This window comes from Bos indicus, chromosome 22 (genome assembly GCF_029378745.1).
Source record: "Bos indicus isolate NIAB-ARS_2022 breed Sahiwal x Tharparkar chromosome 22, NIAB-ARS_B.indTharparkar_mat_pri_1.0, whole genome shotgun sequence".
Taxonomy (NCBI): Eukaryota; Metazoa; Chordata; class Mammalia; order Artiodactyla; family Bovidae; genus Bos; species Bos indicus.
Window position 1 is genome coordinate 887,650 of NC_091781.1, and position 14,299 is coordinate 901,948.

General features: G+C 44.4%; 1 protein-coding gene across 1 annotated transcript in view; it reads right to left on the minus strand.

Moving 5' to 3' along the window:
- EGFR (epidermal growth factor receptor) overlaps positions 1-14,299 on the minus strand; it is a 221,354-nt gene that overhangs the window by 56,223 nt on the left and 150,832 nt on the right. The window contains exons 5-13 of the mRNA XM_019984353.2: positions 11,677-11,745; positions 10,728-10,846; positions 9,388-9,529; positions 7,796-7,912; positions 4,046-4,172; positions 3,878-3,951; positions 3,583-3,673; positions 1,168-1,367; positions 200-332 (exon numbers count right to left, since the gene is read on the minus strand). Of these exons, the coding sequence (XP_019839912.2) occupies positions 200-332; positions 1,168-1,367; positions 3,583-3,673; positions 3,878-3,951; positions 4,046-4,172; positions 7,796-7,912; positions 9,388-9,529; positions 10,728-10,846; positions 11,677-11,745 (1,072 nt within the window). The remainder of the gene's footprint in view (positions 1-199; positions 333-1,167; positions 1,368-3,582; positions 3,674-3,877; positions 3,952-4,045; positions 4,173-7,795; positions 7,913-9,387; positions 9,530-10,727; positions 10,847-11,676; positions 11,746-14,299) is intronic.

A 14,299-nucleotide genomic window follows, 5' to 3' on the forward strand; every position in this document is an offset into this window, starting at 1 on the left:
ACCAAAAACAATGAACTAACTAAATAAATCTACACACACACACACACACACACACACACACACACACACACACACAAAACAATTGTCAACAAACAAAAAGGAAAAGAAAATTAACTATACACTTATAAAACAATCCTAAGTCTTATTTTTTAATCAAAACAAAGCAATTGAAAAAAAAAAACAAAAAACAAACTCTTACCCCTCTAGAATGTTGCACTTTCCCACACACTCCTTGCCACGACTGAAGTTCTGGCAGGACATGCAGTATTTGGGTCCCGGTCCCCAGCAGCCCTCTGATGAGCACAGCGGGTGACAGATGTGGCCTGCGGCCTCTGAGAATACAGGGTGAGTCCCATGGTCAGACAAGGAACAGTGGCCACAAATACACCAGTGCCCCCGGGAGAAGCAGTGACACGAGGGCCTCCAGAGGCCCGGCACAAGTCCCCTTTGCCCTGCTGGGTGCCAAGCATATCTAGATGGAGCTTGTCAGAGCTGCAGGAGCAGAAAGCGTGAGGGTCCTTGTCATGCGTGTACGGGACACAGAACCAGGAAGACACCCAGAACTTCACCAATTCTCTTAATTGCACTATGGTGTGAGAATCATTATTGCCTCCATTTCATCGATGAGGAAGATAAAGCCCAAAGATTTAAGTAAACTGATGAATGCCTCAAAGCTTGGAAGGGCTCAAGCCGGGATATGAACTTGGCTCTGCTTCTACCGGTGGCCAGGATCTCAGCACAGGGGCAGGCACCACTTCAAAAGCTGACTATGGCTGTGAACTCGGATCTGGAAATGCCAGTGTGAAATGTTCACCCCATTCCTCTGCGTCTGTGTGTGTGTGTGTGTATGAGAATGTGTTTAGTCATTGGGGATGAAATGAGTAGGGAGGAACACACAGCTAAAATGCCATAATCAATACTAAATTTTGTTCTGTAAATTACTAATAACTGATGGCCTAGACTTCAAGGCAGATTTCTCCTATGAGATGAGAATTATCTAGAAAAAAATCTGATGAACGTCACAAAAGAATATACACATTTCCCTTAATTTGCTTCTTAGGAATGTAAAAAGTAATTTAAATGTTTGGGAGTAGCCTTTCAATATTCTAAATCAAAATAAATGACCTGTTAGAACCATCTCCACAATCAACCAAAGTGATTACTCACTGCACTGTTTTTCACTCCTGTTGTTTAAAATTTTGGTTTTCTGAGTTGAGGTCCCAAAAAGTTTTTTCCAGCGTATTGTATCTGCATAGCACAAGTTTCGATTTCCTGAAATTATCACATCACCATCACTTATCTCCTTGAGGGAGCGTAATCCCAAAGATGTTATATCCAGGCCGACAACCGCAAGAGAAAACTGGCCACTAAGGTGAAGAGAAAAAAAATAATATTGTGAAAAATTATGACAGCATAGTATCAACAAAAACGTTTTTCTGTACCACTTTAGATTTACTACTGCCTTCCGGTTTGTAGTCATGTAAGTCATGTTATGGAAGGTCTGTACTGCAACTTTGGAAAATTGCAAGTGTTTTTAAAGTTCCTCCAGGGAAAAGTTAGTTCCTTGTTCATTTAATATCTCTAACTCTAGTGGCAGACTAGGGGTTGAATAATTTATTAATATCATTATTTCATTTACTGCATTTTAACTTTGCTTGGCAATTGAGAATACGTTAACTTTTCAAATATCCAAATATACTTAAAAAATCATAGATTCAGCTTTCCATCCGTCCACCTACCATCCATCCATCTATTAATCCATTTATTGAACAAATATTTGAGGTAATATGTGACTAATTTTATTCTAATTCTAGGTTAAGTGTGTGCTTCTTGCTCTCAAAAAACCCTTTGTTACTGATGATACAATCATTTTTAACCCAGTACCATGAGAGTGGTGATGAGGGGACCACAGAGGCAAAGAGCAGGGTTCACCTAAACAAGTCTGAGGAAGGGTCTCTGGAAGAGGTGATGCCTGATCATCAGGACCTCCAGAGCAGGAGCCATGATATTTTCTTCACTACCCAACCCTGTGCTAGGTTCCTACAAGGTGACCAGGACGTGTTCATCACATGACCAGATGGAAGTTATTCTCACTAAAGGGAAGGAAGTCTTCCACACAGAGGAGCACGTGACAGGCACTGAGAGTCACATGCTGCTGCTGGAGCAGAAAGGTGGGACGGGGTCTGGGAAGGGAGAAGAGGCCAGAGCCTGGACCACTGTGGACACCACGTGGAGGAGGCTCTTGTTTGCAATGACGGGAAACCACAGGAAGGAGATGTGCATTGTTAGGAAGCTCACTAAACACCGAGGTGGGAAACAGACCAGTTGAGACAGCACTGAATAGAGAGGCTGATGATGAAGGCACGAGATGAGAAAATGTAAAGTGTAATCGGGAAATTCCTTTCTCCTTGCTTCTCTTTCTCTGCCCACTCTTTCCTCTCTGTGTCCCCCCCACAGTGTGACTCCTGTGTATTCGACTGCACCCCTGCTTTTAGGAATCCCTTCCCTTAGCCATGCTCAGGGGAGCCACGCCAGTGGGGACAAAGCTGAAGTCCTCCCTGCAGGGAGGTCTGGCAGGGGTCACACTTCCCCAGGAGGAACTGTGTATCATTGGGCTTCTCAGCAAATGTTATAAATTAAAAAAAATAAAAAAAAAAAAGTCAGTTTTATGTTTAAAACCCTAAAACTAAGCTGAGAGGTACATGCTAGTCACCCAAGAAAACTGACCTAAGTCTCTCATCTCTATATGAACTTTGGTCAAAAGAAGTATTCCTGAGAACTCAGGGCACAGGGCCTTTCTGGGAAATGATATTAGCTGCATGTTTAGCATCAGAGATGCAAAGCTGGAATGATTTCTGGAAAGGGATGCTTATTTTACATTCACTGTATTCTGATTTTCTTTAATACTCACAGTATTATGTAGCCCTCTCAGGTGTCCATTATGAGAAACAGTTCTCAAAACCAGGTATTTTCCAAGGCAGGTTTGAACAGAGCATCCCAAACTTTGCCTTACCACAAAATTCATTATTACCCTTATTATGTTAAAGATGCTTGTGTGTGTGTGTGCACGCGCATATGTGTGTGCCCATGTGCATGTGTGTGTGTCTGTGTGCTGGAGCTGGAAAAGTGGAAATCCTGAAAGACATGCTCAGTGCCTCTCAGGTCCCCTGAAATGAGGTGCTGATGAGGACTGGTAGCCTTAGTGCTATTCTTGCCAAAAGTACAAAACCTCAACCAAATCAGGAGAAAACACTGGCCATCCTACAAATGCCTGACCAGTACTTTTCAAAAGCCACGAAAGACAAGGAAGACAGAGGAACTATCATGAACAGCAGGGGACTAAGGATTCGTGACTGTCCCTTGCAGTGTGGGCTGACCAGAACACAAAAAGTGTTTGCGGAAAACTGGCGAGATCCAAGAAAGTCTGCAGTTCAGTTACAGCCATGCTGATGATGCAGGGTGTCACCATCGGGGGAGCCAGGTGAGGGTGTGTGGGGACTTTCTGTAGTGTCTCTGCAGCACTTCAGTAGCTTTTACCTCAAAAGAAAAGACTCTACAAGTCTTTGGCTGGGGCCCACTTACTGCTGCTTCGTTCTGCCACGTATGATTTCCAGGTTCTCAAAAGCATGGAGGTCAGTCCTGTTTTCGGGCCAGGCCTGAATCAGCAAAAACCCTACAAAGCAGTAGGAAAGTTCAGACACATACCACTTAGAAATTTCTATTTTGTATGAGACATTATTTGGAGAAGGAAATGGCAACCCACTCCAGTATTCTTGCCTGGAAAATCCCATGGATGGAGGACCCTGGAGGCTATAGCCCATGGGGTCACAAAGAGCCGGACACGACTGAGCAACTAGCACACTTAGTGATTACACACCTGTTATTTCTTTTACAGTTCTTAGAATGTCCAGTTCTTTCGGGTCCAGAGGTGCAGTACGTGTGAAGGAGTCACTGAAACAAGTAACAGAGCCGTCAGTAACAACCTGCCGTGAACAGAGCAGAGTCTATTTTTCTCTGGTATACCAGTAACTTGATCTTTACTTACCCCCTAAATGCTACTGGCAGGATATGAAGATCTCCACTGATGGATGTGCAGTTTCTGAAGTGTTTAATGTTTGTAGCATTTATGGAAAGTGTGTCTTTAAACTCACCGATTCCTATTCCGTTACAAACTGTAAAGAGAGGTGTTTATTCCATTCACATGTATTGAATTAGTAAGAGCTGTGGTCCCTCAGGCAGACGGGAGCAGAAAGAGAAGTGCAGCCGCGGGAACCGTCGCTGGCGTGCTATCTTTCATCCCCTCAGCAAACACTGCCAGGCTCGCCAGGGACCAGGGGCCATGGCAGGGTGTGAGGCTGCAGTGCAGGAGACGCTGCCTGTCCTCACTGAACTTGCCTTCTCCTCCTCAATTTTCCCCACCTGGGCCAGAGTCCAGTTGCCCCGGAGGACTCCAGCTCCTTCTACACTACAGCTGCCCCCTGGGCTGTTGGTACCGCACGGGGATCACGCGTGTGCCCCCACTAAACCCTCAATGCCTTCCCTTGCCCTCATCTGGGCTGCAGCTTAGTTTTCTAATGGAAAGAAACAGTATGCATAAATTTTTTAACTAAAAGAGCAAGATGCATCCATGGAAGAAAACCTTGAAAACATGGAACAAAGAGGAACAAAATGACTAAAAATTCTACTGTGTAACTTTGATATTTTAGAAAATGTCCTTTCAGTTATCCTCCATGGTTATGTCACACCACATATGTAGTTTTTTTTTTTTTTTTTTCCACTTATTATGCTGCGAACATTGTCCTGTAAGTAAAATATTGTCCTATCAGTAAAACCATTCACAAGCATGGCATCACCGATGCGATGGACATGAGTTTGAGTAGGCTCCGGGAGTTGGTGATGGAGGGGGAGTCCTAGTGAGCTGTAGTCTATGGGGTCCCAGAGAGTCGGACAAGACTGAGCGACTGAACTGAACTGAACTGATATTACATCATAAAGAATACTATAATAAGTCTTATCAGATGAATTGCTTTTCTTCCACAGGGCCTACTTAAGCCACATGCTTTGATCTCTGTCCTACTGTGACATCAGTCTCAGATGCCGTTTTCTGCACTCTGAGCTCATTTATTAATTTACATTCACTCCCTAATTTCCATCTTAAATGTCATCTCCCTCCGAAGCCCATTTATCTGTTGTGGCTCTACTTCTAGAATTCACAGTGCAATTGTTGGTATCTCTCTTTCAGACTTTATCTTTGAAGAATAATCATGGAAGATCTTATTGTTCAGGGTGAGGTCCTCCCCTCCCTTCTCAGGCCTCACCAGGGACATGGGAGCCCTGTTACCCCATCTCCTTCTTCTCCATTCTCTCTGGAGTTCCCACTGCTTGGGCTGCCACCTGGCCACGGGGCCTATCCCATCAGCCCCATGGAACTCCAGGCTTGCCCTGGAATGCATATACCTCGCTATGGGTCTGGCAATGGGGTGGTGAGGCTTGCTTAGGATTCCAAGGCTCTGGCTGAAAACAGAGTGAGGCAGCTTCAGCAAAACAAGCCCCGAGGCAGATGCCTGCTGATGGGGACTTGCCTTTTAATTACAGGTTTGGAAGAGAATTCTACATGTTTGAGAGAATATTCATTCTATCTCTGCTCAGGCGTGATGGTGATGGTGGGGTTACCTTAATTCCTAAATACGGAGACAAACTGTAATTCACCTCTAGATCTATCAGATCTGGAGGAGTTGTGGGCCATCAACACACATGCTCCCACCTTCGTTTACCAACATCTCCCTACACAAAGGGATCTCAGTTGGCCACTACTCCAGGATTTGAACTGCGGGTGGGTTTACAGCATAATGATTATAGGCGAGTCAAAATGTTTGTTGAGCACAAAATTAACAGACCAAAATCAGAAATAATCTCTGCTTTTATTGATCCATTTGAGGATGCTGGTAGTAAGCCTCTGTCTTCAGTGGCTGAACTCACTCACTTCCTCTCCAGGCACCACCCTATGTGTCATTTTCTTCCTTGCGTGTTTCCTTTGCCTGAAGATTCCCTGGAGCCAAAGGATATCCATTCCTCTGTGCACTGATGCGCCTGCCACACTGGGAGCTCATAGGTCTGACCTCAGACTGAAGCCCTGTGAGCTGTCCCAGCTTGTATCTGCCAATCCTGGCCACTGGTCCCTGGGCAAGTCATTTAGATCCTCTGTGATATAGTGCCTCCTCTGTAACGGGGATCGTAATAGCACAAACCTCCTAAAGAGGCTGAGGGACTGGATGGCGTGGAGCATGGAGGCTCAGTCTGCCCCTGAAAGAATACATGGGGCAGTGGTCAGTGTCAGCTGAAACCACAGAAACTTCTTAGAGACGGTGGCATCTGAGGCAGATGTTCAAGCAAGCAGCTGTTCATTGAGGCATTTTTTTTATAGCAGTAAAATAGTGGAAACAATCTAAATGACCATATAGATCGTATAGGGATTGTGGACAGGGCTAAGCAGAATAAGGAAGATTCACATGATGCTATCTGGAGTGATCTCCAGGGGATGCTTAGAGTGTAGATGTGTCTTCTGTGCAAGTGGAAGATGTGGCCTGGGCCTGGCACACACCCAAAGGGCCTGGGCACCAGCTGGGGAGGCTCCATGGGAGCCTGGAGATAGTCTGCACATCAGAGTGAATAATGTGAGGAGGGGTTATCATAAACTGAATAAAAAAGGGTTCAGTGAGCTCACATGGGTACTAAGAAAGCTATTTTAGAAACAGAATGTCCACTAGTAAATATAGAAGAAATGACAGAAATAGGAAGTCATTCTTACAATCGCCAAGCAATCTGACTGATGCAACTTCAGGCGAATCATCGGTTCTGCCATCGAGGTGGTTTAGTCACTCAGTCGTGTCCAACTCTTTGCAACCCCATGGACTGTAACCCAGGCTCCCCTGTCCATGGAATTCTCCAGGCAAGAATCCTGGAGTGGGTTACCACTTTCTTCCCCAAGCAATCTTCCTGACCCAGGGATCCAATCCAGGTCTCATGCATTGCAGGCAGATTCTTTACCACTGAGCCAGAGAAGCCACAGAAGTAATGAGATGAGAGTTGTGCACCCCTGGTGGGACACACTCTACCTGCAGTGCCCCATCTGTGTCCCGCCCCACAGAAAACATGACCCGACCAGACAGGGGTGGTCAGAGCAGCTGGCCTTGACTCCTCACAGCATCAGAGAAAAGAGGCCTGAGAAACGATCTTGAATTAATGAAGAGCCTGGATTGAAAAGCAGCTAAAAAGGATATATTGGGATAACAGAGGAGTTGAAATTAAACCGAAAACTAGAATCAATGTTAAACATGGGATAAGAGTGAAGTTGTCTTTTGTTACTTAGGAACATGTCCTGTTTGTACAAAAGTGTGTTGGCGAATGCAGGGTGAAGTGTTATAATACCTGTAGTCATCACAGGACTCAGAAAACACACACAGAGAGACACAAACACGGAGTGAGAACAATGTGGTGATTACTGAAAATTGAGAAATTCAAGTTCAGGGCAGATGGGTGTTCATTATGCTATTTTGCAATGCTTCTGGGTGTTTGAAAAATGTCAAGATAAAAGATAAAGTGCAGGATAAGAAGGGATAAATTGGCATTGAAGACACCCCTGGGATAGAGCACAGCAGAAAGGAAGGAACATGTTTCTGAGCTTGGAGACTCCCTCAAATCTGGTCTGAGGATGATGCTGAGGGTCTGGGGGCAGGGAGCCTAGCCATGACTGGAAGCAGAGAGGGCCCCGTGCCCACACCGGGCAGCTTCCCACCTTTGCCACAAGGCCCGTCACACTTTTTACACTTGCGGACACCGTCTTCCTCTACCTCCTGGCTGTCAGAACTGCAGGCGCGGACGCAGGAGCCGTGGTCTGTCACCACGTAGTTACCTGGGGGACAGTGAAAGGAAGGTGGTGAAAGGAGCACCAGGTGTGCTGGGCATAGTGACCCTGGATGACAGGTGATTCTCTGGTTCTGGGCATAGTGACCCTGGATGACAGTGATTCTCTGGTTCTGGGCATAGTGACCCTGGATGACAGTGATTCTCTGGTTCTGGGCATAGTGACCCTGGATGACAGTGATTCTCTGGTTCTGGGCATAGTGACCCTGGATGACAGGTGATTCTCTGGTTCTGGGCATAGTGACCCTGGATGACAGTGATTCTCTGGTTCTGGGCATAGTGACCCTGGATGACAGTGATTCTCTGGTTCTGGGCATAGTGACCCTGGATGACAGGTGATTCTCTGGTTCTGGTTACTTTAAGGACAAGAAGGAAGGCTGCAAACAGAGAGGAATGGGGTTCAAGGTGTTCATGGCCTCCCCATCAGGTTGCTGCTCGCTGGTTATGATGCTTACATTCAGGACTCACAGCTGAAAGCTTAATATTTATTTTAAAAAGTGACCCGAAACAAAGACCACTCTTCTCTTGGCCACCCTCATCCCCTCGGGCCTCTGTGGGCGACAGGGTCCACATCCTGCCTTGGCCCTCACTCAGGGAGAAGTAACTTGTGTTCATAATAAACTTTTCAGGAACTCTCTCTGTTTCTTTTGACTTCCCCAAGTGGATCCTCGAACCATTGGACGTTTGAGTGTTTAGTGGATATTTGTCACTTTCCTTCTGTAAATTGGCTGCTTATGTTCTCTGAGGCTCTGAGTGGTTTCCTGTAGATTTCAAATTCTCTCAAAGATTATATCTGTGTCACAGTTGTGGCTAAGTTTTCTTTATCTTGCCATTTACCTTACAATGACTTTTTTTGTGGGGTTTTTTTTGTTGTTGTTCCAAATTTTTAAAATTTCATGTTCACAAGTCTGGTAGTATAAATCTCTCCTTCATAATTGTTCTTAAAAACAATTTTTTTTTTAGTTAATCTTCCCTCTTGAAAATCACTTCCTCTCCTATGAAATCACTCATGTTGCCATTTCCCTAAATATTAGAGTCTCATGTAAAGCACAAATAAGCAAAACCCAAGCCCCAACAATTAAACAAAGCCAATCAACAAGCAAAAAGCTCTCTTCTGTGCTCCTAACGGCACAAACACGCCCAGGTTTTTAACTGCTAAAGAAGGCCGATCTTCTGACCTCTCTCTCATTTAGGCCTTATAAACACCTGCCGAGTACAAGAGCCAAACAGGGAAATGGCCCAACGGCCCTGGGTTTGTGCCAATCAGACCATGGAATGTTCTGGGCAACCATGGCTGGGCTCAGGACACAAGAACCAACTTGGGGTCAGCCATCACCTCACCTGCCTGATACTGAAGTGAATACAGGGACCCAAGGATCCCTGAGTGGGGGATACGGGAACCTCAGCAGGAGACAGAGCAGAAACAGGTGCCTGGCAATGAAGGGGCTCACAAGGGACACTCACGGGGACACTTCTTGACACAGGTGGCGCCAAAGCTGTACTTCCCCAGCGGGTTGACCTTCATTTCGTAGGTGGTAGGGTCATAGAGCATGAGTGGCGGACACGTGTCCTTGCAGGTGGCTTCATCACGGAACCTGCGGCAGACCTGCCACGGGAGGGGTGGTGTGATCGTTAGACTCCACGGGGAGCGGGGCCACAGCCCTCTGTGTCCAGGGGTCTGGTCAGAGCAGACGTCTAGTAAAGCACTCTCAACAGGGGCAGAAAGACTGTTTTCTTAAAAGCGTGGTTTTTCTTAAATACACTGTTTCAGATAGTTTTGAGGAGATTATGAGGAGGGAAAAACACATCTCTGTTAACTTTCAAAATAAGGCAGGAGTTCACACGCTACAGTAGTAACTCTAGAGCGAAAGTATTCAACTTAACTTACGTCCGATTTCCCTCCTAAACAACACTTGAGGATACATTTTTGAATTTATTATCAAACACAGAGAACTTTGACTGGGGGCTGTTGTGCAGAGGGACTCAGACCACACACAGAGGGGTCCTGACCAAGAGCCTGGTGTTGCCTCCCTCCAGCAGCCTGGCAGAATTGGTTCAGACCAGTGGGGTCCAAAGCCCAGGGCCCCTCCAGCCTCTGGAACATTAGTCTCCCTGTTCCTAAAAACTATAGACTCTTCTGGGTCCCACTCAAGGTGAGTCTCCCAGTTTGGAACTCACTCAGTGTTGCCTCTGGGACCCTGGCTGCCTGTCCTGGGGTCTCGGGACACACAAGATACCCATAATCAGACATGTGGCACCAACGGCCCACGGTGATACCTTCCGCAGTCACAGGGACTACAGCGAGGCCTTCAGCACCCTCATGGGCTGGGGAATCAGCAGAAAGCATCTGAGCTAAGCGGAAAGAGCAGAGGCTTTAGGGGCAAAAGATACAAATGGAGTCCAGCTGTCCTGCCCCTGAGGATCTGTGTGATCGCCTAACTTCACTGGGGACATTTTAGGGGTCCCTGAAGCCTTAGCTCTCTAGGTTGTAAGGAGAATTGAGCAGAGCAATAAATGGTGCTGACACTGGTGCTGGCCACAGCAGACATGAGGGACAAATAACACAGTTAGTATTTGGCTCATTCTGTACCCTGGTCTCGGGTGTTGATGCCACATACATCGTGCTCTTTAGACCACGTAACGGTAGGTGAGGTCACATAATTTACCCAAGGTCATCAAGTAGGTGGTGAAGGCCGGTCACTGAAAGATGCTTTGTTACCTGGTGGCTGCAAACATCAGTCAGCACATTTCAGTCAAAGGGAGGCCCCTGAACTTTGGGCCGCAGAAGCTGCGGTGTGTCTTACCAGGCAGTCGCTCTCCCGTGGCCCTGTGCAGCCAGCGGCACACTGGTTGTGGCAGCAGTCACTGGGGGACCTGCCACGGCAGCGCCCGGAACACTGCTGGGCACAGATGATTTTGGTCACTGAAAGGAAGCAAAGGCCACCGTGAGCTGCGGGGTCAGGAAGGTGGAAGGATCACTTCTCAGGGACCCTGGGAGCACTTGCAAATGGCGATGAAAGACTGATAACAAGGATGAATTTAGTGATTCTACACTTAAGTTCCCAAACATGCTTGTTCTGCTAAACTCAACTCATCTTGATCTTTCTTACTGTATGTTTTCTTTTTTCTACTTGTTTTTAATCACTTAGAACTGACTCAGATTAACTCTGGACTTTCAGACTTGTTAAACTAGAGACTGACAAGAATTGAGTTTTGGGGTAACAGAAAGTATGTACAAATAACATAACGCCTGTCAGAAGGCAGTGTTTAAAAGGGCATAACAATCACATCACAATTTGACCTAAACACAGATCAAGCTGACATGTCCCTAGATTTCCTGGTCATTCATGGTCTTAAGCTAGGATTCCCGCAGAAAAATCCCCTTCAAGAAGCTGCTCTTGCTTCTCTGGAGGTGGGTACCCAAAAGAGGGGCAGGAAGGGAGAGGACACAGGAGGTGTCGTGATGCAAGAAACAGAGACAAGCCTCCGTTTCCAGGAAAACCCAAACTACTGTTCAGAGAGAATGCCTGGGTGGCAGGCCTGCACTGGTTCACGCCAGGCTGCAATGCCAGCAGTGGCCCATGCTGGACTAACCGCATGCGGGGAGATGTGCAAAACTGTCATTCATGTAACTGCTAACATCTGGCCTTAAAATCAACGATGCTTGGAGTCTTCAAAGGGAAAACGAATATCAATACCATCAGCCAAGTGTAAGGGGAGAAGGTGGCCAGTGAAATTCTGTTCCTGACTCACATTTCTGACAGTTCTCCTCCCCGGCACCCCAGCAGCTTCTGTTGAGACAGGCTGGATCACACTTTGGGCCTAAAATATAAAAGTAATAGTTAAATTCATAATCACAGGGAAAGGGAACGAGAAACTGATAACACCTGCCCCAGCCTCTAAGCAGAGCTGCAGCCTAGAAACAAGAGCTTTCAAATTTCTTATTCTCTACTTGTTCAGCTGGTTGGTTTGCAAGATGATTTAAAAAGACTCTCATGAGGGAAAAAACCCAAGGGACTTAATATATGTCCCAAAGCCTGCTACAGTCAGGAGAATTCAGTCTCTGGGAGAATTTCAGTTTTAAATGGAAGAGATGATTTGCCAAGTGATGGTGGGACGAGGGCACCCCTTCAGTATGACCAACAAGGTTTATAGTTGATCCCAGGGGTGAAAGGCCCTAGTGCAATGCTGGTGCTTCTCAAAATCCTGAAAGATGGGCAGCTGAGCCCCAAACGGATGGTGTCAGTCATACACCGGGAGAAGAGACAGAAATGGAGACAAGGCAGACAGAGAGAGAGAAACCTAAGAGGAAAGAGCAAAGTAACAGGTAGGTATGTAGAGTGTGGTTACATCTGTACAGTGACACCACGTGATCTTTCCTTTTTACCCTATATGTCACCATATTTTCAAATTTCTATTATAAGCATATAAGTTTATAAAAGAAAATATTTAAAATAAAAATGTTTAATGACATCTTTCCATAACACAGGAAATATTTGCCAATTAAGGAATTCAAAGTCTGTTTATGATTATATTCTTAAACTTCTGTGACAAAAAAAGAATCACAGAGATTATTTAAAATATGAGTAACAGGAAAAAGCAAAAAGAAGAATTGAGGATCATCCAGAGGTAATCAATATAGGCATGCTGCTGCTGCTGCTAAGTTGCTTCAGTCGTGCCGACTCTGTGCGACCCCATAGACGGCAGCCCACCAGGCTCCCCGTCCCTGGGATTCTCCAGGCAAGAGTATTGGAGTGGGTTGCCATTTCCTTTTCCAATTCGTGAAAGTGAAAAGTGAAAGTGAAGTTGCTCAGTCTTGTCCGACCCTCAGTGACCCCATGGACTGCAGCCTTCCAGGCTCCTCCGTCCATGGGATTTTCCAGGCGAGAGTACTGGAGTGGGGTGCCATTGCCTTCTCCACAATATAGGCATAAGTATATCTATATATAAGAATTAATATCACATTACACATTGCATTATAACTTAATAATTCATGATACATTATGACAATTTTCCATGCCTTTAAATATCCTTCTACCTAACATGAATTTTTTATTTTTTTTTAATTTTTAAATTTTACTTTATTCTATTTATTTTTTTAATTTATTTTATTTTATTTTACTTTACAATATTGTATTGGTTTTGCCATATATCAATATCATATATGAAATGAGTCGCCAGTCCAGGTTCAATGCACAATAACATGAATTTTTAATGGCAGGGCTGTACCACAATTTATTTAACCAATCTCTTGTTTTTATTTTTTCTTTTTTTTTTCCAATCTCTTGTTTTTAGACATAAGTTTCCTTTGAAATGTATTAAACACAAGGATATAAGGAATATGCTTGAACAAAAATATTTTTCTGCATCCTTTACAATTTTCATTCCTCTCATTTTTTCCTTAATATTCCTAGACATGATGTTCATAGGCCAGAGGCATGCATACTTTAAAACTTCAATACATAGTGCCAAAATTAACTTACATGCCCACAAGTAGACTATGTAAATTTCTGTTTCTTTGCAATATAGGCACTGAAAAATCAAAAGGAACATATGTCTTTAGCAAAGGCAAAAATGATGCTTCTTTATTTTATTTTAACCATTTGTAATACAGTGACAAATAATATTTTACTTTATTTTTGGCTGTGTGTGTGTGTGTGTGTGTGTGTGTGATGGGGAGAGGGCGGCTGCTCATGTCCTTGACCCATTTTTGGAGAGGTAGTCACCTTTTTCTTAGGATTTAGAAGACTACATTACATAGTCACATAGCAAGAATATTAACCTTTTCAAGGCAATCAGAAGCTGCACAGTATTTTCCTATCATTAATATTTTTTTATATGGAAGTTTTCTTTTATAGTATCTAACTTTGGCTTTTATTCAACTTGATATTACAAATATTTATTTTTATGTTTCTTTCTAGCACTTATATATACACTCAACATTTTTTATGTTTAACCTGCATTTGGAATTTACAGTGGTATATGAAGTGGATTATAGATTTATTTCAATTTCCTCTTGAGTAAACTTACCCATTCTAACTTCAAATTCCAAACTACATCAATAATAACGTAATATTAAGTAACTTTTCTGTCCATAAAACCCATGTCCATAAAACACTTAAATCACCTTATGAGATTTTTTGGGTAAAGATGACATGAAACAAGCTCTCAGAAGTCATCTGTGACCTGAAAGCTCCAGTTGAGAGGAGCAAGACTGTGAGTTTGTCCCTGGTCAGGCAACTAATGAGGGAAACACAGGTAACGGGTGATGGTAGTTTTGTAATTTCCAATGTGACTAACCTAATATCCTTAGTTCCTTTAAAAAAACTCCGTTAATAGTTCTGTCACTTAGGTATTTTTCCTTTAGTAGTTACAT